Raw genomic sequence first — 26,605 nt, forward strand, 5'->3', positions numbered from 1 at the left:
GCTTAGTGAAAACTGGGAGAAATCCCTGACAACAAACACTAGTTGAAAAACTGTCAAAATATTTAAAAACATTACATTGTCAACAGAAGAGAAAATTAAGATTGGAGAATCATGATTGCAAACACTGAGGGCTGTAGGAAGTGAAGTTCAAACAACAGCCCAGTGCTAAATTCTAAACAGCTAAACCACAGAAAATTCCATAAACAGCAAAATAAAGGAATCTTTAAAAGCTTTATTAAATAATACAGATTTAAATAATATAGTCCAGTGCTAGACTCTGAACAGCCTAGCATACTGTTCATACTGTACCATACCACAAGAAAATTCAAAACAAAGGAGTCTTAAAAAGCTTTAATACAGATTCAAATGATTATCTACATCCAAACTGACCTTTTTAAGTAGTACTAGTACTTAAGGCACAATTTCCCCAAAACTAGCCAGTAAGTTGAACAAGACTCAGTACAATTCCATGTAACAATCCTTTTGTTTTTAACACTGTGAGAAACCAAAACTCTATGCCATGCACTGGGTTTGCATTCCATTCATCCATTTGCCTGCATAGTTCTGCACACAAAGTATTTTGCATGAAGTAGTTTGTTATTTCACTTTCCTTATGGTCCTTAGGAAAGTTCAGACAGCCAGAATATTATTCACAGTTAAAACTGGGATGCTGTTGTATGTAAACAAAACCCTTATCTGACAGCTGCAAAACCCTGCTTACAAATAAAAGCGACTGGGATGTGATTCTACCCTCAAAATAAAGGATTCCTAGCAGAAGAAAGGTGCACTTGGAAGGCACATGCTTTCACACTCCCAGTTCAGAAAAGTGCTTACAGTACCAAGGAATACTGCAGTTGTACCCAAAGGAACTCACACTAAGTTCTGGGTTTATTTTTTTTTCCTTTTCTAATCGTTGCTGTAAAAAAACTTGTAAATTATTCACAGTTGTTCCAGCATTCCTCATGCTAAACCAGCATGCTGTGCTGGTGAATCCCAGTGTAAGGCTAAACATAAGAACATTATCAGTGCAATACATTCCTGAGTTTTTGGAACTCAAAATAAAAACCAGTTCTTCGAGAAATATACAATCCTTCCAATTTTTGGCTCATATTTCATTTGTTTTTCTAATTTCCCTTTTCTTAAAAAAGTTCATTGGAAAGAAATCTAATTTTTATAAAAAGTAAATAAAAAATTGCTATCAGTCTAACTTAGATTTCATTTCTAGTTGCTTGAAGAGTGCAAGAAAGCCAGACTAACATGAACACTGCTTTTTGTGCAGGCAGCAAAAACAACAGATAAAACAAGCTTTTGAGAACTGAAGCACTGCCATAAAAACATAAACTCAAAGAGCCCTAAATAGTAAAAAAAAAAAAAAATAAATTAAGGAGCTAGTTCTATTCCGGAGCAAACCTGAATTACACCCCGACTGCTGAAGCTCGCTAAGGCACTGGGTTGAACATTTCTTTTCTCTGCCGAGAGGAGGAGCTGGGCTGCCTGTGGGTGCTGCCCCTAGCGAGAGGCGTAACCCGCGCTCCAGAGCGGCGCCGCGGGGCTGCTCTGCTTGCTGGAGGCCTGCGAGCTGAAGGAATGTGCAGGGGACAGGATGGAACCTGGAACACGGGAAGGAGAACACAACCATCAGGATCGGGAACGGTGGGAGAAGGAACAAACTGTAGCCATGATATTTTCTGAACAATCCTTTACTTAGGATTTTTTCTCCTGAGAAGCTGGGAGGCCTCAGGAATAAAATGTAAACATTGGTTATCTGCTGCTGTGGAATGCAACAGGTGCATCTGGGATTGGTCTCATGTGGTTGTTTCTAATTAATGGCCAATCACAGTCAGCTGGCTCGGACAGAGAGCCGAGCCACAAACCCTTGTTATCATTCTTTCCTATTCTATTCTTAGCCAGCCTTCTGGTGAAATCCTTTCTTCTATTCTTTTAGTACAGTTTTAATGTAATATATATCATAAAATAATAAATCAGCCTTCTGAGACATGGAGTCAGATCCTGGTCTCTTCCCTCACTCTGAGATCCCTGTGAACACCGTAAATAAACAACTGCTCTTGCTCATCTGCTGAACACTGGCAATGAACCTGATCATCCATCCCAAGTGAAATCAGCCCTGTGGCTCAGTGCCTCTTTGAAAAGGTATCCTGCAAGTATCAAAAGTTTGTGGCTCCTCCTGTTCAGGACTCAAGTCTGAGGGGAGCACAAACATTTCCCCTCAGCAAGTGACATTCACTTGAATTTGTCTTATTTTATCTGAATCACCAGGCACTTGTGTTTACAACCAGGCCTGCAGCTCACTGTGACTTTAACACATCAGCAAGTATGTGAATTATTTTTCATTGCCACTCCTGATTACAGACCTTCCTACATTCAATTCCAGTGCAATTGCCAGACTAATCAATGAATTCACTTCTAACTGGGTGACAGCTGCTTACTGTTAGGGCTGTGCTGAAGACTTGTCCTTGGGTGGAACACTGGCTGATTGTGCTGCTCATTCGAGAAAAATGCATGGTAGGCTGCAAGACAGTTGAAAAACAAACCAAAATAATTTCACATGGCAATTATTCCTTTTTATCTTACAGCTAACATGCTGTAAGAAGGTATAGAAAAAAGATTATTGTGCAATCTTTCCTTCTCTTACCTATGATCATAACAGCTGTCCCTGCTAGGAGTGCAAAAAGTGTGAAGATCATCACCTGGTAAGACTCAACAAACTGCTGGAAGAGAGTGGCTTCATCTGCAGAATTGATCAAGAGGAGGCAATACTGAGTTAAAAGGAGCATCTTCTCCAATGTGCTTTAATAGTTAACCTCATAAACACCAGAGAAGCTAAAGGCTTCTTTGGCATGCAGAGTGCAGAGCCAAACTTACATCTGATGGGTGCAGTGGTTCTGTCAGTCAGGTAGATGACTGTCACTGGGATGGTGATGGACTGGTCTGTCATGGGACTGGAGACAGTCAGAGTGGTGGCCAGGGAGCCCTGGCTGGGAACTCTGGGATCAGCCAGGCTCACAGTGTACACCACGTAACTGGGCAGCCCATAGGACTTCTCCTTCTCCAGCACCTTCACTGCTGGGGACTCGCATTTCACCTGCACAGGGAACATCCAACCTGGAACAGACTGCTGGGGCAGCACAGCCCAGCTCCCCTTCCAGGGCGGCTGCCACCAATGGGAGATTCCACAGAAACACTGAGCAATTCACCCCCCCAGAGGAGTCAGGTGTACCCTTACAGTGACACCTGCCCCATTTCCCCCTGCCCCTTCCACAGGTCTGGGCCAAACCCCACAGACCCTCAGTGGGCTGTGTGAGCTATGGGCAGTCAGTCACACTCATATTTGGGCCAGACTCCCCCTGCCACAGGGGTCAAGCAGGTTTTTGCTTCCTGACCCATGAGCTAGCTCTCACGTGCCAGGCTGCAGGCCCAGGTGAGCCTGACACACCTGTGCTACCCCAAAAACCAGGGCCAGGCTGGATGGGCCCCTGAGCAACCCAGTGAGTGAGTGGCATCCCACAGCAATGCACTGAAACAGGATGCGCTTTAGGGTCCCTGCCAACCCAAACCATTCTGGGATCCTGGAAAAGTGAAAACTGAGGGAGAATCATCATTCCAAGATGAGCATTTCCAAATCATCTCAGGAACAAATCTTGACACAGCAAAGATGGCAGGAGTGCCTTGCCTGTGGCAGCTCAGAATGCTTCCAGCTGGGAGCACACTCACCTCCAGGCTGTCCAGGATCTCACTGGCACCAAAGACTTTCAGCACGGAGCTCGTGTCCTGGTTGCTGAGCAGCATCTCGGCCTGGTCAGCGTAGAACCAGTGGTTGAAGGGCAGCTCGGTGCCCAGCTGCTGCCCCAGCCCCGCGCGGCCCCGCAGCGCCGCCGTCACCCGCAGAGCGGCCCTGCCCCTGCTCAGGTGCTTCAGCTGCTTGTCACTGAGGCTGTGCATCCTGATGGAGCACGTGTAGTGTCCTGCAGGAACAACACAGCTGGGCTGCTAGCTGCTCACCTTTGAGGGCTTTCTCCATGCACAGAGAGATTGCTGGGACATCTCTGGAGGAAAGTCAGGAAAGGTGGCAAAGCTCAACCAGCAGTGATGAGGAGAGCACAGATGGACGGGGACAGTGTGGAGTCAAACATCATAATCCCAGCACCACAACTACAGAATTGTTCCTTGTCCCAAACTGAACATCATGAAAACAACCACTATGCTGGTAACTTCCAGTCACATTTTATTCTAATATGTCACTGAGACTCTGTCACAGACAACTTTTATGAAAAATCCTTTCCTTAGGACTTTTCCTCCTGAGAAGCTGAGAGGCCTCAGGAACAAAATGTAACAATGGTTATCTGCTGCTGTGGAATGCAACAGAAGCATCTGTGATTGGTCTCATGTGGTTGTTTGTAATTAATGGCCAATCACAGTCAGCTGGCTTGGACTGTCTTTCCAAGACAGCTGCCTTTGTTATCATTCCTTCTTTTTCTGTTCTTAGCTGGCCTTCTGATGAAACCCTTTCTTCTATTCTTTTAGTATAGTTTTAATATAATACATATCATAAAAGAATAAATCAAGCCTTTTGAAACATGGAGTCAGATCCACATCTCCTCCCTCATCCCTGGACCCCTGTGAACACCGTCACAAGACTCAGTTCCACTCTGAACATAACACACTAACACTGGAAAGCTTTACTGAAAACAAGATTGGAAATCCTATTTCATATTCTTTTCAACTAGTGTTAATATTTTAGCCACCTACCATCACCAAGTCCATGAAGATGTAGTTTATTAATAAAAGCTCCTTTAAAATGTATACATTTGCCATGTTTCTAGTCTCATATGGGACCAATTAATCTGTTATTAGCAGTAAAGGTAGTAAAAACTTCCCAGAGAATGGAAGATAAAAAGCATCAGTAACAAGGAGAACTTGCCAGGTGCATGTTTTCCCCTTATTTTCTTCCCCTAGCTAAGTAACAGAAGCATATGCAGGGCAGAATAGGGGTTTACACAACAGGTGCTGGGATGAATCTAACAGATAATTAATGTTCTTTAAGTAAAGTCCATGGTGGTTTGGTGCTGTTCTAAATCAAGTTACACTTTCAAAACATTAACACATTTTGTAGACTTGACAATTTTATTTCCACCTCCACAGTGTCTGGCAATTTCCCCCCTTTTTAAGACCCAGTTCATGATGTTTTGGGAGTACATTCCACTTTTGGAATACTTGTCACCTGAGTGCTCCTTTGCTTCTTTTACTTCCTACAAAAACTCTGCAAAACATCAAGTGGGCTGCCACTCACTTCTGGCTTTCTCTGAAAACCAACACAAGATTTTGCCACAGGCAGAAAACCCACTGAAAACAAGAACTGTCCATGTGAGCAACTCACTGAGGCCTGAGCTCCTACACAGCAAAGCCCAGAGGCTTCAGAAGGAAAGAGAGCAGGTTTATATTGGATGTTAAGAAGAAATTCCTCCCTGTGAGGGTGGGCAGGCCCTGGCACAGGGTGCCCAGGGCAGCTGTGGCTGCCCCTGGATCCCTGGCAGTGCCCAAGGCCAGGCTGGGCAGGGCCTTGGAGCAGCCTGGGACAGTGGGAGGTGTCCCTGCCATGGCAGGGGTGGCTCTGGAGGGGCTTTGAGGTCCCTTTTCACCTAAACCAGTCTGGGATTCTGTGGAATCTGCTGGACCAAAGAGCTTGTGTTGGTCTGCAGCGTGGCATCTTGTCACATCTTACCTGAAACTGCATCAAACCCAGGTTCTGCCACAAAAATATCCTGAGCTGGGAAGTCAAAGGCATCACTGTTGAAATCGAGATGGCAACTGATAATGGACTGGGGCTGTAACTCAGCAATGGCTTCAGTCTGAGCAGGTGAACACTCCCCTAGGAGGAAGGAAACAATTCATCTCTGATTAATTACAAAATAAAATTGTAACTAATTAAGTTGAATTAATTAAAAGCAAAATCATGACTTGCAGCATTGGGTTATTCTACCACTTTCTGAAATAGTTTCACAAGGTTAAGAGGATCTTAAAATCACTGGAAATCACAGACAGCTGCCCTTGCTCAGGGTTTAATCCCAAAGAGACAGCAATGAAAATTTTATATGTTGTGGGGTTTTCTTGACAGGAATAATTTATTTACAGGAAAGAATAAGCTGCAGAAAATTTTCTGTTCAGATGTCTCTTGAATAATTTATATGATCCTAGAAGCCTTGAGTTAGATTTTAGTATCTGGTGAGATGATTTTTGGTAGGCTAATAATTTACACATGGCAAAATAAAATACTATTGGAAGAAGTGCTAATTGTTACGCTAGAAGCCAAAAGGATCCATAATCACACAAAATACAGCACATTAAATAGAGGACACAATATGATGCTTAATCTTTGTATTGATTCTAACCGGTGGTAAGTTCTGTGAAGATTTAAGGAGGGTAACTAAGTAAGAATATCTAACAACTCCAAGAAGGCAAATGCAATTAAACATATAAGCAAAAAAATTAGCTGATTGCCCATTAACTGTTGTTGTTATGATCAAAAATGGTGCCTCTATTGAAATCTAGTGGTTTTGTTAGTTGTGAAATATTAATGGTGCTGCAGAACACCTTCCAAATTCTGTCCCATGGCTCCTAGAGCTCCTGGGACTCCAGAAAGGCATTTGAGATTCCTGGGGATGGATCTTGTTACCCTTAAACAACAAACAAAAACCCCATAACACAAACCAAAGCATCATGAATCCATAAATACACAATAAACCATCAGCATAAGTATTTTTTAATCATACCTTTCAAATTTTTGTTTGTATCCCCAATTAAAACTATGACTTTTGAGGCTGCTGCTCCCTGCAAGCTTGTCTGCATGCCACTGACATGCATTGCTGTAGTTCTCTGAGGTGCATTAATCAAGATCTGAAAAAAGGATGAAGCACATGGTTACCAAAAACTGCTTCAACAAATAAAAATTAAGGCAAAACCAGACTGGATTGGTAGTGAAAGACTCCACCAGGTGACGTTTTTCTTTGAAATCCCACATTTCTCTAATATTAGAAACTGCCTTTCCAAGCAATTTAAGCTAGCAAAAACATTTTGTCTTCTTACCCAACCCCCAGAAGTTAATATGCATAAAGCTCTATGGCTAAATTTAATTTAAAAAGAATGTCTAGTGCTTATGCTGGCTGATGGAGTGGATTGTGTCAACAGTACGATTGCATGACAGACAAACAAAATAATTTAATGGAGTATTTCTGATCAGTGATGCATGGCACATCACTTGAGCAAGTTCTTGCTGGCAACTCATCCTGCAGCGAAGCTTCATTCTTAACAACAGCCATACTCAAAAACTGGTTAGCACCTGGAAACAACTTAGCCAACAAGGGAATCAAAATGTTCAATATGAGAACAGCAGAGGTGAAAAATCAAAATGGCTATGCTACATTTTCCTCCTTAGCACAGATGTTTTAAAAAAACATGATATTTTTGGCCACATACCAAATACTTCCCAACCATCTCTGCATTTCTAAAAGAACATTTCTACATAATTATAACAAAATAAAATTCCACAGAATACAGTTTGGTGAGGTCCACCCCAAACCAACCAATCTCAGCAGGAACAGAGCAGTGCCTCACCTCTCTGTAGGTTTTCAGTAACCCAGGGACCTCATAGTAGACAGTGACCACCCCAGAGTCCCTTGCCAGGGCCACGCCAGTCTTGGGGTCCATGAGAAGAAGAGCACTTGAGGAGGAGCTCCACACACCTGGCAGGCCTGGAAAACACCACAGGGGCACTGCTCACACCCTGCTGCCAACTGCAGCCTTTCCTGGGCACTGGTGTCTGAGAGTGCCACTGCAGGCAGGGCACACCCTCCCAGTGCCCAGGAACCACTCTGGGGTCTGAGAGTGCCAATGCAGGCAGGGCACACCCTCCCAGGGCCCAGGAACCACTCTGGGGTCTGAGAGTGCCACTGCCCAGCAGCTATTCTGACACAAGCCCAATAATAGCAACAATCAAACAGTGAGTGAAGACAGGCCTGACTCTGCAGGAGTCCCACAGAACCAAGGCTTTCCAGCCAATGGAACAGAAATGTCTGAAGTGTGATGATGCTCAGGAATTCAAAACAAGAGATGTACTGCACGGTGCAATTAAAATTAGAGGAGTTGATCAAACCTATTTTTATCATTAACAAGAGCAGCGACATTTGATTCTGAACAAACATGGTAAATGATGCATTTAGTTTTGCTGAGCCTGGTGTCCCATGGAATGGCTGCTAACCCACAGAGCTGAGGCCACTCACCTTCCTGGGCTGTCAGCAAGGTCCTGAGGCACAGGACATCGCCCACCACCACGTCGGGGAGCTCTGGGAAGATGGCATGCTGCACAGGCAGTGGGATGTAGTCTGCAGTGCCACTGTGCTCTGCATCCCACACCCTGAGCAGGGTCAGCCCCACGTTCACAGTCCTGACCACAAAGGTGTTGTTGGCAGCTCCCTTGGCGATCTGCACAAAGTCGTCTCTGCACACAAACACAAGTGTTGCTGCATCAGGGAGGGTTTGGCAATGGCACTGTCTCTACAACAGGAGAGCTATCAAACCCTTTAGCTGGCTGATTGTTTTCAGGAACAGTCAGCTGATAGAGTCCAGCAAAGTAAGGAAATTATAAAAATTATTTAGGTGCCACTGAGGCAAATTACAGTTCTCAGTTCACCATGATTCTGAGGAAATACCAAGATCGTAATTAAGCATGAAAACTACTTTTTAATTGTGAGAATTGTAAGGCTTTAGAATGACATCATCTGTCTCTTTTCCATTTTCTCAAGGGACTTAAGAAGCCAAGAAATTTGAACACCAATATGCAACTTCCCAGACATAATGCCATTGGATGGCCAGTTCTGGTATTCACCCAAATTCAGCAAGGTGCTCTGCAGAAAACAAACCACGTTTCAGTACAGCATCACTGGTACTTTACTGAAGACCACAGGAGGCTGCTTCACAACATTTATTCTGTGAGGCAGAGACCAAAGGCCTTTTGAGGCTTGTCCCTGCTGTGGGAAGGCTGCACAAGCCTGTCTGAGGAGACAGCCCCTGACCCAGAACGTTCCTCACCTTACATAAGCCCTCAGTGAGTCAGTGGAACACAGCACTGGGAGAGGCAGATGCTGATGGATCAGTTGTTTCTCTGGGCCACTGCTGCATGCAGGGGGATGATTCAGAGTCACTCAGAGCAGAGCACAGCTCCTGCAGGCCCCACTGGGACCATGCTTATGATCTGGGCAGCTTTCCATGGCTAGGGAATATCGATTGCTAACTGCAACTCTCCTTCCTGCCACTGCCTCTGAAGGCTACAGAGACAAAACCCTTGCTTTGCTAATCCCAGCCCAAGCTGCATGTTCATTTGATATCTCTGAAACCATCCTTGTTCTATGTGTGTCAGGCCTTTCTTGGCTCTCTGTAATTACCCCCCATGACAGACACCCACCTGTTGGTGGCAAAGTTGAGCACAGCATTGTGTGCATGGAAAGTATCTCCAGAGTTATCATGGAAATGGACTGTAAATGTCAGTGTCACCCCCAGGGGCAGGGCCTGCAGGGCCTCCCTGTTCTGGGTCAGCAGAATGGGCCTCATGGAGATCCTGAGGTAGGAGATGGGGCAGACCTGGAAAAACATCAGCAGTGAGAAGCAAAGTTAAATTGCTTTTTATGATACTCCTGTAAAAATAATCTAAAAGAGTTCTTTTTATGTAAATATCCAGAGGTGCCTTTATGAGCCATTTGCATTTAGCCACATGCCAGGACTGACACTGCAGCTGCTGCTATCAGTATCTCCATTTCACAGCCTCAGACTCTGTCTAGTCCAGCCCCCACTCCAGCTGGGTTACCCAGGGCCAGGACCATGTGCAGGAGCTCCTGCACATCTCAGATGGACACTCCACAGCCTCCTGCACTCTGTGCTCAACAGCCACTCCAATAAAAAGTGCTGCCCCATGTTCAGACTGTGTTTCCTGTGTGTTCCCCTTGCCCTGCCATGGCTGAGAAAAGCCTGGATCTCTCTGCTTTGTACCCTCACAACAGGTATTTCTTAGCCCTTTTTTTCTAGTACCACTGGGAACTGAAACAAGCAATAATCATGTAGGAACATACATCACACACACACACTTCAGAGAACACATTACTATCCTATCAATTCAAACTGTTCAGAAGTGGCCCTATGTCCTCTCTCCCAATAACTCCTGAAATAAAAGGTGCAATTCACTGCCCGGGTATTAGAAGGGCCCCTCACAACGTATGAATGAGGGGATGGAACAGCCACTGCTGCCCAGCTCCCCTGCAGCAGGTGAGAGAGCCGAGCTGTTCCAGGCAGAGCTGGCAGCTGACAAACCCCGGGGGCTCGGCAGGCTCAGCTGCTTCCCCCAGTGCTTCTCCTCAGCCAAGGCACAAGTTGGGAACTGCTCTGAACTCCTCAGGAGAGGCTGCTCCATTAACCATATGTGCACACCCCCACATTTCTGCAGCAACACTCCAGTCAAAAAAGGCTTTCTGAAGACAAAGACTTGACAACCTAATATTTTGGCTTTTAAATAGCATATTACTATTCTTGATTAACTTACCTAGGTTAATGAGCAAAATTACCCAACAAAAATAATTACGTCTGCTCTTTTTGTTACAGCTGTTGGGAAATAAATAATAGAAGGGCAGAGGAAGTAAAACCCCACAAGTATATTGAAAAAACTATTTTAAAAGAAGGCCTCAAGCTTATCTTGTAGAACAATCCCTTTATTTTCCTGACCTAAGAGGCTCAGCTAAAACGTAAAACTCTGCAATCTGAAAATGTACATGTCAGAACTTAAAAAGGAAAGGACAAATTTGGCCTCCAGCAAAATACATCTTTGGTGAATCCAAAAAAGAATGAAAAAAAAAAAGTGGCTGTAACATCAGTATATGCCACTGTCTGCTCCACGGGCTGGTTTCATCAGTTAAAACCTCTGTGCATACAGATCTCTGCCCAACAAGCTGTGGTTACAAGCCAACAAAAACCCCATTTCCCTGACAGATTATCAAGCTTGCTTTACTTTAAAATCTCAGCAACTATCCCACAAGGGACAACTGCTAAATTTAATATTGATGAAAACAGCCTTTTACTGTTAAAGCATCTCAGGTTTTGATGTATTTTTTTTTTTTTTTAATTCAGGAAAAAATAAAATAAAAACTGAGTGCAGCAGGTCCAGGCAAGTGCTGAGCTTGGTCCCAGGCTAAGCTCACTGTCACTCCTTCCCTCAGCCTCCCTGGCTTATGTAAGAGCCCTTCTCTGAGCCAAGTTCAAGGGCTCAGTGTTAAGTGATGCTGCTGCAGCAGTTTGGTTCTTAATTGTGTACACTTGTGCACAGACAACACCAGATCTTATGAAAGAAGGACAAAGTGAAGGAGAGAGCTTTGCCTCAGAATGACACAACAGATTCAAGCTCATCTCCAGCTCTGTCACAAGTTCTCTGACACGACCTTTGGCAGAACCTCTCAAGCTCTCTCTGCTCTTCAGCCATAAAATGAACTGTGTTACCTCACGAGGTTAAAAATATCACTTCCATAAAGGCACTACAGTTGTAGTAAGTACAGGAAAAATGAGCTGTACAAGGTGCTGAACTGAGATGGGCTCTTCTACAGAGAGCTCTGTTTCACCATCCTGTGTACAGGACAAACCCACACAGGGAATCTGGCTTCAGTCCCACTGGGTGCTGGCCAAATGGCATTTGAGCCACCCCAAACTCATCAGTCATCTTTCACTTGCCAAAGGGAAGAAAGAGAGTCACCAGTAACAGAGCTGGAGAATTCACTGCCACCACCCCACAGCAGGGGTGGCTTTAGTGACACCAGGTCCCCATTTCTTGTTTCATTTCCCACCCAGGAGGACAAATCCACACCCTGTCCTACAGGAAAAGCTGAACACCATGGGAAATACCAAAATTCAAATTAAAAAATCCACCAAGCCCCTTCACGGTGATTACAGGAGTTAAACTTAGAAATAACTTAAAGCACAATTGCACATTTTTCTCCTTTAGCTGGGACAGTGGGAAGATGCTGACAGTAAAAAGGGATAGGAGGAAGGAGAGCAGTGGCTCTTGCTGCCAGATACAGGAAGTTCTTGGCTCAAGGATTTTTTGAACAGAGATGATGGGCTTACATTCCCTGGTGTCCCACAGTTCAAAGCTCAGAACTGTTCAATCCTACAGTGCTCATTTTTCAGAAATGAAGTTCAAGAAGTGCAGCCAACAATCCCTGTTGCAGTAGTGAAGAGGTACTTGAGGAAACTGCAAAGGAAGGGAGCTGACAGTACCTTCACAGCAGCTATGATGGTCTGGTTGATGCCAAACAGCTCTTGTGAAACCACTTCAATGGTTGAGGATCCGATGGCAGAGCCAGAGACAAGGAATCCTCTCTCGTCGATTTTCACTACAGGGACTTTGTCTGGCCCATCCAGGACACGGTAACTCAGGGAGGCCACTCGGTCCCTGAAGCAAAACACAAAGCAAGGAACCCCTTAAATGTGTAAAACCATATTTAGGGTCTCTTCCAATACAAACCATTCTGTGGTTCCATGAAACTGTGGGTTCCCTCCCCCTAAAATGTAAATGTCTCTAAAGCTTTGCCCTCAGTGTGTGTCCTGCTGTCTCTATCTGACCATTATTATGCTGGGAAAACTACATTTCAAGCCTGGTATGAGTCTAAAATGTCAGTCTTTGAAAACAGATTATGTAAAAAGAATTTCTCATTTGGAAATGACATTTTAATCTGAAAATCCAGCCATAACCTCTGTGTGCAAAACACACAGAATTATATTCCACAAAGCCTCAATCACCCATCAAAACCTCTACAGGAAGCAGGCAGCAGGATACAGCTTTAACTGGCTCAGCTGCTTTTAAAAAAAGGATCTGAAAGTTCCCAATATTGAATGAATTTTCCAGCTACAATCTAATACAAGATTTGACAAAGCCCAAGAGAACAGTGAAGATACCATGAGCCAGCAGGGAAGTTGTGCATTAAATGGATGAACAGTGTTACTGAGAGACTGAAACAGCTCCCTTAAACCCAACTGCCCTCCAGTTTGGATAAAGGGATGACACAAGCCACAGTATGGAAACTGAGCACTGACCTGTTGGTCAGAAGTTTAATGAAGGAATTTGGTGACATGAGGATCTGCTCTGCTTCTGCCTCTGGAGTGATTAGATGAAGTTTTTCAAACACCTGGAAAATAAGAGGCATTCTGGCCCACTGTTGTGTGCAGACAGTAATTTACTTTATTTATTTCATCTTCAAAACAAACAAACACGAACAGAGCTGCAACATTCTTTCTTCTCTTGTATAATATATATGGTAAAACAAGACCACTGAACATGAATATTTGAGAATAGGAGAGCCAGTATCTTCTACAAGTTACTCTGAGAGTATTTATTGCCAGGGCTATGGCTAAACTGGACTGTAGTAAGTTCAGGAATTTTCTTCAGCATGAAAACAGAAGATTTCTCAAGGGAAAAGGTGTTGGGAACCCCATATTCACCTGAGTTACTTTAGACTCCCCTGCTCCCATGAGCTCATGAACTGAATGAGCCCCAATGAGGAACATTATAGAAACAAGAGTAACCACTCAAACCAAAGCTGGAGCTACTCCTGCATTTCAAATTCCTGATTTCAAAGACAGACTTCAGCCCAGTTCTGAAGGAGATACTTCCACATGAACTGTGTAGAAAATCATCCTACCTGAATCTGGATTTCATCGGACAGTTCTCTTGCCATGTTGTGGAACTGGTTGGCTGCAGCATCCAGGACCTTCACTACAACTTTCAGGCCTGTTCTTCCCTTCACTCTGCCATAAACATCCACTGCAAAGTTGTAGTTGGCAGGAAGCTGAAAAGCAGCCTTGGACAGGAGAAAGGGATTAAAGTTGGACTCATGGAAAGCCCAGACATTGGCACAAGGTGCTGACAACTGATCCTGGGTTTTGAGGCAGAGGAGGCAGCAATATTCCCTGCATTGCCCTGATGTGGCCCTTTCCTTTGCCCAAGCTGCACACACACACACACACACTTTACCTCACTGTGCCTTGTCCTGACATCCAGAGTGTCCCTCTTGGTGACAGACCAGTGGAAGGTTAACCCTGGCACAGCATTGCCAAAGGAGAAAGGAGTCTGAGTGCTGGTGATGCCCATGACATAAACTGGCATCTGGAAAGAGAGAAACCAGCTTGCCTAGGTAATGCCAACATGCAAACCAAACACAGCAGAGAGAATTACACTTAAAATTCACTGATCAAGGGATGGGGTCTCTGATGAAGAAGACGGTTCGTCCTAGAGCTGCAGTGCTGTCAGCACACAATGTGACAGCAATGAGCACAAGCTGCAGCTCCAACACATGAAGGGACAAAAGCCAATCCCAAAGCAGCTCACCTGAGTACCAGCTTTCATTCGTGTGATGGGTGCCCGAATTCTCACAGCTGTCAGCTGCACCACCTCAACTTCCACCTTGTCCTGGGAAGGAGGAAGGGAAGACACTGTAAGCACTTGTCAAACAGAAACCAGATTTCACTTTCAGGCTCTATAGCCACTATTTTGCCATTATCTAATCGCTGCTGCTGTGTGATTAGCATGACTTGTCAGAGGAAATACAGATGGACAAATTCAGTAGGACTGTAAAAAACTAAAAAGGATTAAATTTTGATTGATAACCATTTAAAAATGCTCCCTAAATTGAAAAGGGAATTCTGCACAAAATTACTGATGACATGAATGATGGAACTGAAAGGTGAGAGACGGCAGCAGACAAGATCACAGGGAGAGGAAGAAGAAGAGGGATGAAGAAACCCAGGGGTAAGACATGGAAAGGAGTTAGAATGAAATGAGGATTGTAGAGCACTAAATGAGACAACTGAGAATAAAAGAATGATGTTTGACTCTGATATCTCCTCTGCATGTATCCAGGCATTCCTGATAGATTTTATTCCTGCTATATACTGGGGAGGAAAGGTCAGACCTGGACCTCACTGGGCAGCAGATTGACCTTTCAAGTTCACTTTGCCTCCTGTCACACCATTAGGGCAGACTGCTGTTCATACATTAAAAAGCAAAGATTTCTTGATATTTTATTTTTTAAAAAACTCACTTTGTGTCTTCCTGGACTGTGCTGACACCTTTCAAGCAGCAGAGCTTTGTGGTTCACAGCAGCTGTGCTGCCCTGAGCTCAAAGGAAGAAGTCATAAGATCTGGCCCAAGTTCTGTTGCTCTGAGTCTCATGCAAGGGCCAGGGCCTTGTGCTCCCTTGCAGGCCTGCCCACCTCCCCCACACTCAGCTGCAGGAAAATCTAAGGACACAGATTCTGAGGGAATATCAGGGATTCACTGCCTGCACCTCACAGATGGGTTCAGACCACAACAAGGAGTGACAGTGTTCAATACAGGCTGCTGCAGCTTAAGAGGCAATGTGTGGTTTTTTTTCAGCAACAGCTGCCTTCTGCATCCTCCTGATCTAAAAGGGCATGGAGACAAGGACAACCTTCTACTGTGCTGGAAAGGCTTCTTTAGAGGGGCTTTTCTAGATGCACCAATCCTGAACCTCACCAACCCTGAAGAGACCAGACTGGCCAAAAAGCCCCCCTGGTTATCTATGAGACTCTGCTTTAAGGCACAGCAAGATTTAACCTGTATGTTCAAAGTACCACTGTGCCAATGCCTGTGTAGCTCACAGGCTAGAGAGAAGGAACTCCGAGTTGTCATCTTCAGGAAACCAGAGAAGTGCACAAGGTAACACTGCTCATGCAGAAAGACTCAGTGTCCCCTTTCAGAGCCAAAGCCACGAGTCAGAGAGCCCCTGTCAGCCCCCAAGAGCACCACAAACATTACCTGGGACACGGCCACAAGCTTCTCTGTCTCTGCATCAACAGCCTGCAGCACTCCTGTCACCACCCCAGTGCCAATGGCCACTGCTCTGACCAGCCCAGAGCTGTTCACTGCTGCAATGTGCTCGTTGTCAATGGAGAAAATGATGTTGGAGAGAGGCTGGGGGCCTCCCTCAGCAGTGATCTGTCAGAACAGCACACAGAACAGCACATGAACCCTTCAGACAGTTCTTCTGGTCTCCACTACAGGGCACACCCTCCCTGCTCAGCATCCCAGTGACTTCAGTGCTGCCTGCACCTTCCCAGGACAGCTCCAGGACCATTCCCCCTGGTCCCAGCAGGATGTCAGCCTGGGGAATGTGTGAGCTGAGCACACAGGTGAACCCTGTGCCTCACTGAGTGCCACAGGCTGGTGCCACCTCCCCTCCAGAAAGTGTCAGTAAGCTTTACCTCCCCTTCTCCTCAGCACCCTGGTGCAGAGCTCTGCTCTGTGTCTCAGTGTGTACAACAAGCCCACTATGCCTAACTTCATGGAGCTGGCAGATTTACTCATGCTGTGCTGGTGTTTAACACCAGAAAAGCTGACACTCAATTGACAAAAGCAAACACAAATCCTTTGATCCAGCAATAGAGCAAAACAGAAGCTGGCTCAACAATGACACTGTTCATGGAGTATTCATCACAGAAACACAATGGGTTGGGCTGGTAGGGACCTCAAAATTCATCTTGTTCCATGGGCAGGGACACCTCCCACTGTCCCAGGCTGCTCCCAGCCCTGTCCAGCCTGGCCTTGGGCACTGCCAGGGATCCAGGGGCAGCCACAGCTGCTCTGGGCACCCTGTGCCAGGGCCTGCCCACCCTCACAGGCATCAATGGCTTCCCAATATCCCATGTGACCCTGCCCTGCAGAGGGGTTGAAGCCACTCCCTGTGTCCTGTCACTCCAGGCCCTTCCCAAAGTCCCTCTCCACCAATCCTGTCAGTCCATTCAGTGTGAATGCAGATAAATGTCAAGTTGAGTATCTACTGCTGAAAATCCAGTCATGAAGATTCATTTTACAACAGAAATTACAAAGTAAAGAAAAAATGTAAGAAGATGGCTCACCTGAATCATGGCACCAATAATTAGGGTCACTTTCCTCGGCAGTAGTCTAAATGGGGCAAAGACCTAAAAAGAGAAAGATGAATACCTGTGTTCAGGATCCTTCAGTCAGATAAATTATGCCACAAAACAGTACAAGTGCACAAGTGTACAACTGAGTCTTTAGTTGCTTAATCCCAGTAAATTGAGCATGCAGAAATTTAACTCATCATCTGCAGTTAAACAACACTGAAATCTGACTGGCATTAGGTCAGCTTCCAGACAGAATGAATTTTATGGCAAACTGATTACCATACTGTAACCATAATTTATGTATTCCTCTTCCATTGCAGCCCAGACTTTCTTTATTGCATTTCTTATCTGAAATTATTTACTTCAATCTGCTGTGGAGCAGAGTTGATTCTGTGTCCTCTTCTGTCAGCCACAGCTGCCATCAGGCTCGTCTGCCCAATGGTCATGCCACGCACCAGGAAAGCTGCAGTGTGCTCATCCAGAGCCTCCCTCAGGGGGCTGCAAAGAAATCCATCCAACACATAATAAATCACTGAGTAAATTGCAAATAGCAAAGCAAAGGCCTCATTTAGTGCCCAGCAGTTTTACTAAGTGACTCTGTCTGAAGCAAAGTTAAGGAAATTATCACATTTCTACACATGATGGCTCTTTGCAACCTGTGCTTTATTGTAACATTAAATACCTGAAATGAAAATGAAACAAGTAACAGACACAGTGAGTTTGAGCACACCAGATGTGCCTTCACACAGCACTCTTCACCTGACACTATTTGCCAAGTCACTGCTTCCAAGATGCACAAAGCTTCGTCAGTCATCACACTGGAGGAATGCAGTCTCTTTCATCAGCCAGCAACATTCAGGCTGTTAGTTCAGGCAATTTCCCTCAAAAATAATAATCTTTAACCTTTTACCAGGCAATTAAGACTTCACAAAAACAACATAAATAGAATCTCAGTCATTGTGTATTAATGTGTCTTTAACCTAATACCTTTATTAATTTTTTGCCAATTCTTACTCGCAGATTAATTTTAAAAATCCATTAACTTACGCAAGTGAGACAAGCTGAGATGCTGCTCTGAGACTGAGATCCATGACTGGGAAGTATTTTGCTGGAAAAGGTTTCTTTGAATCATCCAGAACTCTGACATAAGCCTTAACTGTTTTTCCAATCTCCACCTGAAACAGACACATCCAGTCATTCTGCATTCAAACCACTCTTATTTATTAGCATAAACATTTTTATTTTATTTTGTATTACACTTCGTGGAGATAGAGCCCCAAGGTTAGACTAGCACTAATTTTAAAGACTAATCCCTGCCAGCTAGAGTTAGTGTCAGATGAAATGAATGAACTCAGGTCCTTCAGCTGGCAAGGGCATAATTAAACATCCAGAAATATCAACACTTCTTTTCTTTAAGGCGCACCCAAACTGGCAAGAGCAATGAGCTGGACTTTTTTCTGTTCAGTTTTAAAACCTGACATATGGAAAATGACCTTGGGGCAAAACCTACTCCTAAAAGAATTGCTCACATGCACTTAATGTTAATTAGCACGTCCATATAAATTATGGATTAATATTGCTGTGTAAATGCAAAAGTTGAGATTGCTGCCACACAGAACATGAACAGATACCTGATACTGTGAGACATTTATAACCTAAAGGGATAAATTTGGGAGGGAGGAACAGAGACCCAGGGAGGTTGTAGCTGTTTCTCTGTTGGAGCATCTTGTCCATGTCTGATCTGTGTGTTCAGGACCAGCCCAGGGAGCCAGGGCAGGCTGGATCAGCTCCTAACGCTGCTCCAAGGCACTGACCTTGTCAACAACTCGCACGTACAATTCCTGGATATCAGATACATGAATTTCAGCTTCAGCTGGGGCAGGGAAAGCCAGACACAGGTCATGAATCATTACAGTCACTGATCCTGGGAGCAGAGGCTGCACCTGCAATGCCAAAAGAAAACTGCATTATAGCACTTCTTTTCTGTTGTTCAGAGGATACAATTTGTGCCACTTTCAGGGCAGAAGCAGTTAGATGCAGAAATCTCCAAGCTTAGACACAGAGAATTCTTCCACCAAAATAAAAATCAAGCTGTAAAACGGATGTAAAAAGTATCATGCTACTGAACAAACAGCCCCCAGGCACCAAGTGAATTAACAGCTCTTCATCTGGAACAGTCTGGCACTCTGTTACTCATGCCATCAGGAGAAAAAAACACAAATCATTTAGAACAACAAAACTTTTCTTAGTAGAGTGAAAACCAAAGTGATAAGGACAAAAAAAAAAAAAACCAACAAGGACACAGATTATGCCTGTAAAGCATTGGTATTGCTTCCTGTAAGATTTGTACTCTGCTGTCACTGTCGCTGCTGTTTATCAGCACAGCCAAAACCTGGTGGTAGATCCTGTCAAGTAAGAGGACAGCTGACAGATCAGATGTTTCTTTAATAAAACTATTATCCCATTAGTTTTAAAGAAAGAGAATGTTACACTTCTCAACGGATAAAGAGAATAAAACAATGAAGAAAGAGACCTCTGATCACAAACACAAGCCCTCAGAACTAAGCACCCATCCCAATGTCCCCTCTCCCAAGGCCATGCACCCGCACCTTGCCCACATCAGCTCTGCAGCTCTCCTGCAACTCCCTGACCTTGTCACAGACCTCAGGACAATCCCAGCTGTTCTGCTCCCTTTGGCCAGGGACAGCAGTGCAGTTGGGTGTCCTGTTGTGTCCTCTGAACAAGGGGAGATGGCCAGGCCCCCCAGTGCAAAGGAGTTCAGTGAACTCTCAGCACTGCCCAGCAGCACCACAGGAGTCAGCCCCAGAGCAGTGGGGAAAGCTGACATTTTGTTCTGTGAGGGCACTACTCCTGTTTCTGCCTCAGAATAAAAAGGGATGTGAAGTTTTAATAAAGGTCAGCTTCCAGAACAGCAGCAGTTCCCACAGAGGGTGGCTGATACAGGAGATGTGGCCAGGGGAGGGAGCTGGAATGGAGCTCAGCTGGGCTGGGAGACAGGGAAAGCAAACAGGGCAAAGGGCAAGCAGGGCTACTGCAACTTTTTAAATGCTTCCTGTCCCAGCCACCCCTGCTGTTCTCCTCTCCCATTAGGTGTCCAGTAGCTCCCAGTATCCACGGATATTGCACTGGTGACCACTCTTCACTCCTCCCCTGCTACCACCCACCCATGCCCAGAGAAGCTGCTGTGTCAAAACCAGAGGGAGAGAACAGAATTGCTCCTTGGCAGCCTCACTGAAAAGTCGGGGAATCACTGCTCCAGATCACTTGAATTTAGTTTCTCAGAAGAGTTTACTGCCAACTCATCCTCTGCCAACCTGGCTGCACTGGTACCTGCCATGGCAGAGCCTGACAGAGCCTGCTGATTTCCCAGGCCATTCTGCTGCTTCCATGGAAAACCAGGGCTGCTACTGGGATTTAACCCAAGCACAGCACACAGGGCTAACAAACCTGCCAAACCTGTGTGGGGCTGCATTTTTTAAAAAATGTTTTTAAAGTGGACTTTTCTCTCCTTTAATCTGACAGGCAGTTAAATCTCTTCCTACACTTCACAAAGCCTATCTTGCTGTCACTCCTCCACTCCTGAATTCCAGACAAGAGCACTGAACCTATCTCATGTACATCAGTTAAACCCATCAGGGAGACCTGACTAAAATCTATTAGGAGTTTGAACAGTACTATGTACAAAAAACTCCTCATCTCTTCTACTTTTTTCTCATCTCTGTGCCAAGTTGGAAAAAATATTCCCACCTCACACTTGTAACAGTTAGAGACAATCAAAATGTTTCACAAATTCTTTTGATATTTTAATTTGCACCTTAGTTATCATTATGTCACTAACTTTATCAGCATTACTTCTCAAAAGGCAAATCTGTAAATTATAAAAATTATATCTGTAATTTATAAAAAACACTCTTTAGAGCAACTTGCTTTGTTTCAAGCTCTTGCCTAATGGAAGCAGCAATGCAAACACACAGTTTTACTGGTGTTCACTGCAGAATGCATTTCATATCCTGGGCTTGATGCAGTCAAGCACACGTGCACTTTAGTGGCATCTTCTAGTGGAAAAGTGCATTAGAAACTTCATATGGAGATCAGAATAAACTCTTGAATAGATATTCATTCACAAAATCAGGATGCAATACTGTGATTAAAAAATACCCTGAAACAGCACTATAGGATTAAATAATTTGAAACTTTCAGAAGAACTGGCCCACAGCAAATATTCCAGAATTACTCTGGAAACTAACTCATCTTATCTGTAGCTTCTGAATAATTCTGTCACATTATTCTTCATGGTGTGTTTGTGAAATCAGGAACATTTTACTGCAAAGCTGTAATGGGTGAAGTACTTGGAATTGGCTTTTATCTTATACAGAGAACACAAGTGCATCACAGCTGTAATGAAACAATTTCCTGTACCTGAGACTATACCTGAAAATGCCAGTGCAAAGATCCCCCTGCCCAACTGCGACAGGCAAACACATCCAAAATGCAGCTGCTGCCTCTCTAGCCATACCTGCTGCAAAATGCCCAGGAGTGCTGAAGCTGCAGAACAATAACCTGCTTGCCAAAAAGGTGTAAAACCCCAAAAACACCGCACTCACCAAAGCAATGCCTTGAGTCTCCTCATGTGTCACTTTTACAATATTTGGCACGCTGGTATTAATGAAAAAATATCCAGAACCTTGTTGGATGAGAAGTTCTGCCTGCAAAACCAGAAAAGCATCCAAAATTAAGACTGTATCTTTCTAGCAAAGCTGTCTCCTCCCACACCTTCTGTAATGTGTGATGTTTTCCTCCCTGCAGGGGAAAAGCAGCAGAGAACTCCTCACCTGGACGTCAGGGTGGTTGTAGATGGAGAGCCCAGTGGGGCTCACCTTCACATCTTCCACGAGCATCAGTTCAATGGTGGCAGGCCCTGGGAGCACAGCTTCGTGCTGCAAGAACAATGGCAGCAGTTTCAGCAGAGGCACAGCCCTGCCAGAGTCTGGGTGTGCAGGCAGGATGTTTAAAGCAGGCAGCCAAAGCTCAGGGCACAGGCTGAGGGTTGAGATGCCCACAAGATCCAGAGGGCTCAGATCCATCCTGCACAGGGAAGGGCACCCTCAGGGCTGGGCTGCTCTGCACCCCTGGACAAAGGCCCAGAACTGCAGGATCAGTGAGGGATGTCTGACAAGCACAGACAGGATATTAACTCTGAGAATGATAAGGCAAACACACAAAGTTTTCTAGCTCTAACTCATCTTTTCAAGATTCTTCTTAGCAGGCCACCAAGAGAAATCCTTCCTTAAATGTAAGTACATAACACTGGACCAAAGCAGGTTTAATCACTCACTCAATAACAACATTAGCTCAGAAAAGGAAAAAGGTTTCTAGAGGAAGTCACTACTCTGTACCCATTTCACCTCATTAGTAGAATTATTTCCTTGATGTAGAAAGGATGTCATCTTTCCCTAATGACATAATAGGGTGTTTCACTTAAACATGGAACAACACTCAAGACATAATATCCCATCTACTAGATTTTTGTTCATTTTTGGCTGCAAGAAAGGAGAATGGGCAGGTTTGAAAGCAGAAAAGAGCAGCCCATTGCTGATGGACTTGAAAAATGCAGCCAGGTCACCTCATTTAAATAAAACAACTCATGAGCCCCCAAAGTGCAGCAGGACTGGCATCTACAGCCACCAGAGTCCTCCCAAATTTAAACACAGAGAATAGAACTTAAGAGAACTCCAGTGTTCTCTGAATTCAAGGCAAAGTTTAGAGCATTCACTTTACTAATTATTTCTAAAAGTAAGAAAGAATTTGTAATACTGGTTTAAGAAAGCAGAGCACAGTGAACTGCAAAATGATTGTAGAACATCAAGTATCCATATTACAGCTCAATTTTTAAGAGGAAAAAAAAAGAAACACAACCAAATATCTCAAATAACTTCAGCAGCAAAGTAACTGTGTCTCTGCAGCAATTCTTCAGGGAAAATGCACCTACACCATACTTCCCAACAGGAGAAGAGTGGAAACCACACAGAAAAGGCAAGAAGCAAGTGGCAAAAAAGATCACCTCTCAAATAATTTACTAAGCAGATGCCACACCTGGACCATGCTGAGAAGAACCTGGCTCACAGGGTATTTCACATTACTGGTGCCCATCTGCTACCTGCTCTGAGTTAAATCCTGTAACCTCTCCTTGCATATTTTACTTTTTGCCTCAAGCCTGTTTTCAAGGTACTGCATATAGTTCAAACCCACTTAAATCTTGTTAAACAAGATTAAATAGAAATTCCAGTTAGGAAGCAGAATATTTTAAGAGAAACTATTGCATGTGTCAGGTTATTCCACAGGCTGAAACCTGCCCTTATATTCAGCTTACAAAAATGGTATGAACAGAAAATTGCCATCTGTTAACACCTGCCCTCTCTGTTCATCATCACTACCTTTTGCTGTTTTTCTTCCCTAGGTTGAGTACCTACACACAAAGTACTTCAGGGAGTGGCTAATGACTTGTAAAATGAGAGACTGGGCTTATGGCTGGCATTGTACAATGGAGGAGTCTCTCAGGAAAAAGAAAAAGAGAGCGTTAGTCAGAGCCCAGACTAACATATGGTCCATATGAGGAATCAGTCAGCTTTTGCTTTGCTCATGCAGAACTCTCCCACCCAGCTTTGCAGGGGCAATAATCCATTTGCTTTCCCCAGTGACAGCTGCACGAAGCACATGGCTGCTTTAGTGAAGGACAAGCAGCAAAGATTCACCAATTCATTAAAAAACCCTAAACTGAAGCAAAACCAACTAAAACACTTCTCAGTAATGCCCTTGCTCACATGGTTAAAAAGCTCCCAGGGACTTGGACAGATTTGATATGGATAGCAGCACCTAGTGCAGAGGAAAGCAGGAAAACCACAAACCAGTATCAAACCTCTGCAGAATGAACCAGACTGCACCAGGGAGCTGCCTCATTTGTACAGTGCTGTGTGTGGAGGAAATAAAGCCACAGGGAAATGCAAACCCCCCAGGGGCTGTTACCGGCACTTTGGCTCTGGCTGCCTTCAGGTGGGGCTGCTGGAACCCAGTGGCAGTGGCAGAGATGGCAGCAGTTCCAAACTCACGGTCAACTACCACAGTCTGCAAGCCTAGAATGCAACAAAGATGAAAAATACACTCAGTTCCTCTAGGATCCCTGTCATCAGACAAGAACTTTCTCTCTCAAGACAGGTTCTAGGCATTGGACTTGGCTCCTTTTTCTCACACACTACAAATGCCTATTGATGTTAAGCTGAAGTATGACTGCAGATTACACTAACTTCTGTAATCAAGATGAGACATTGCCAAACAGATTTAATCCTGACCTTCCAACAGTGAAATGCTCATTTCAACCCACTCATACCGTGCATTTTCTTCTGACCATTGTCCTCTTCCTTCAGAGTCAGCTCCATTGGCAGCTCCAGCTCAATACGAGCAATGGCCTTATTTGTGGATTCCCACACAACACTAAGAGAGCTGAAGTTATCAAATTTCCTGCCCTGCTGGTCATAGGCAGCCAAATCCAGTATTGGATTACGGTAATTGGAAACAGGGACCTGAAAAACAAGGAATATTTTGAACTGAAAAGATAGAACAGGACTCTTTAATCGTTAAAGAAATGTATGCTGAGATCCATGAGGTTTGTTACAACATCAATACATGAGGAATGTTCATTAACAGGAGCCATCAGTGCAAGGCATTAAGCTGTGCTCCAACAGCCCTGAGATTATCCCAGCTGGTCAGAGCATGGTGCTGCTAACACCAGGTGGGTTCAAGTCCTCTGTGGGCCACTGAGAGTTGGACTCCATGACCCTTGTGGGTCCCTTCCAACTCAGAGCATTCTGTGAATCTCTGCACTCTAAGGGGGTTTTACTAGAGCAGGGGTTTGGAGTTTTTTAGCCAGTGAATTACCTTAAAACAAACAAACAAAAAAACCCCAAACCAACAACAGCAAAATTGAACTACAGCTCGACAAAACTGTTTTTAGAACTCAAACAAATCATGACAAACACTGCTGTTTGTTAAAGCTCAAAATTCTGGTGTTGCTCTGGTGAAATGCATTAGCAACAGCAGTGCACCAAGGCAGGCTGACACATAATGGAACCAGAAAAGCCAGTGAGCTCTGAGGTGGCTAATAATACACAAAAGTCTCCTTCTCCTCTTGTTATTACATAGAAGCTCTTTAAAGTGATTCATTTTAGGGAACGAGGATGACTTTTACATTTGCCTGGGAATATTAACATGACAAAACGTGGTTTACTCAGCAGCCAACATGTGACAACACCGGTTAGGAAGAAAAACAGAACAGCCAAGTTCTTTATGCCTGATAATCCACACATATCCATTGTATATTTACTGCAGGACCCCCCCAGCCTGCTCTGTGCAGGAGCTCCCAGGGGCACCAGTGTGGCCACAGCTCCAGTTACTGCTCCTCTTGCAGCAGCTCAGATGCTTTACTTCACACATGGAGCTCCAAACACTGATTTTTCAGCTGTAAGAACACCTTCTTCTCCTGCCACTTCCCAGGCTTACCACTTGTTTGTTCTGCTGGAGCAAAGGGCAGGAGAGATCCAGCTGAGGGCTGCCATAAACAGGAATCAAAGTCAGCCGGGAAGGGACAGCACAGACAAACTTCACCACAGCAGGCTCAACCACTGGGAAAGGGTTGGTGACTGTGGGCCTGTTCCCAACTGTTAAGGTAATAACCTGAAACCAGCAAATGAGGAAAGAGTTGAGTTCGGGCATGCTGTATTCTGCAGGTCTCAGTTACACTGTGATATCAGAATGAAAAGCAAAAATACAATTCTTGGGGATTTACAGCACTATTAAAACACAGGAAGATGTAAAAGGGGCAGCATATTTCAAGAAAGGTCTTTATCTCTAAGAAAATACTGTTCCTGGGAACCCTTCCTAGGTGCTCATGTTCATCACTATCAAATTTGATTCAAACAACAAATCTCTTGTAACTGAAAAAGGAAACAGCAGGTGTTCTTGCACAGTGAGAACAGAACAGCCCAAAGGCAACATTTATAGTCACTTCAGTGTGTTTAAAAACACCTCATATTTTATTTTCCACTCCTTCCTTAGCCTTCAGCAAAGTGAAGTGGATACAAAACCAGAGAAGGCTGAGGCAGCTCTGGGCACCTGCCCCATCCCCCATGCACTGGTGCTGGCAGAGCCACGCAGGTGTGACGTGCTGGGGACAGCCAGCCCTGCACAGCAACACCAACACTGCTCCTTTTGAACCTGCACTTACAGAAACAGCTCCACTTTGGTGAGTGCCCACTGAGCAAATGGCAGCCTAAGCAAAATGCTTAGGCCTTGCAGAATTGCAGAGGAAAACATGACATTGAAACTAAAAGCTTCATGGGCTGAGGAGGGTGAGTACAGCAGGAGAAACCACTTCTGTATGTTGGTAAGAATAAAACCAGTTGGAGAATGAGCATGGCCACGCCCACCAAGGCTGCACAGAGAGCAGAGCACTCAATTCCTGTGGCTGCCATTTGATAGAATAAACAGAATTACACTGGAAGGTAACACAGTTAAGAGAAGCAGGTCAGACAGAGGAGCCAGC

At 44.5% G+C, this 26,605-nt stretch overlaps 1 protein-coding gene across 1 annotated transcript in view; it reads right to left on the reverse strand.

Annotated features, from left to right (window-relative positions):
* Positions 1-212: 212 nt before the first annotated feature.
* NUP210 (nucleoporin 210) overlaps positions 213-26,605 on the reverse strand; it is a 49,500-nt gene continuing 23,107 nt past the window's right edge. The window contains exons 16-40 of the mRNA XM_064724132.1: positions 25,564-25,737; positions 24,395-24,587; positions 24,034-24,140; positions 21,843-21,947; positions 21,615-21,716; positions 18,804-18,932; positions 18,037-18,164; positions 17,352-17,487; positions 16,981-17,043; positions 15,881-16,060; positions 14,432-14,512; positions 14,078-14,209; positions 13,746-13,904; positions 13,141-13,232; positions 12,325-12,499; positions 9,476-9,651; positions 8,295-8,512; positions 7,630-7,766; positions 6,789-6,912; positions 5,741-5,887; positions 3,733-3,983; positions 2,884-3,103; positions 2,654-2,749; positions 2,448-2,528; positions 213-1,610 (exon numbers count right to left, since the gene is read on the reverse strand). Coding sequence (XP_064580202.1) covers positions 1,510-1,610; positions 2,448-2,528; positions 2,654-2,749; positions 2,884-3,103; positions 3,733-3,983; positions 5,741-5,887; positions 6,789-6,912; positions 7,630-7,766; positions 8,295-8,512; positions 9,476-9,651; positions 12,325-12,499; positions 13,141-13,232; positions 13,746-13,904; positions 14,078-14,209; positions 14,432-14,512; positions 15,881-16,060; positions 16,981-17,043; positions 17,352-17,487; positions 18,037-18,164; positions 18,804-18,932; positions 21,615-21,716; positions 21,843-21,947; positions 24,034-24,140; positions 24,395-24,587; positions 25,564-25,737 — 3,507 coding nt within the window. The 3' untranslated portion in view covers positions 213-1,509. The remainder of the gene's footprint in view (positions 1,611-2,447; positions 2,529-2,653; positions 2,750-2,883; positions 3,104-3,732; positions 3,984-5,740; positions 5,888-6,788; positions 6,913-7,629; positions 7,767-8,294; positions 8,513-9,475; positions 9,652-12,324; positions 12,500-13,140; positions 13,233-13,745; positions 13,905-14,077; positions 14,210-14,431; positions 14,513-15,880; positions 16,061-16,980; positions 17,044-17,351; positions 17,488-18,036; positions 18,165-18,803; positions 18,933-21,614; positions 21,717-21,842; positions 21,948-24,033; positions 24,141-24,394; positions 24,588-25,563; positions 25,738-26,605) is intronic.

The sequence above is a fragment of the Zonotrichia leucophrys genome, chromosome 12, assembly GCF_028769735.1.
Source record: "Zonotrichia leucophrys gambelii isolate GWCS_2022_RI chromosome 12, RI_Zleu_2.0, whole genome shotgun sequence".
Lineage (NCBI taxonomy): Eukaryota > Metazoa > Chordata > Aves > Passeriformes > Passerellidae > Zonotrichia > Zonotrichia leucophrys.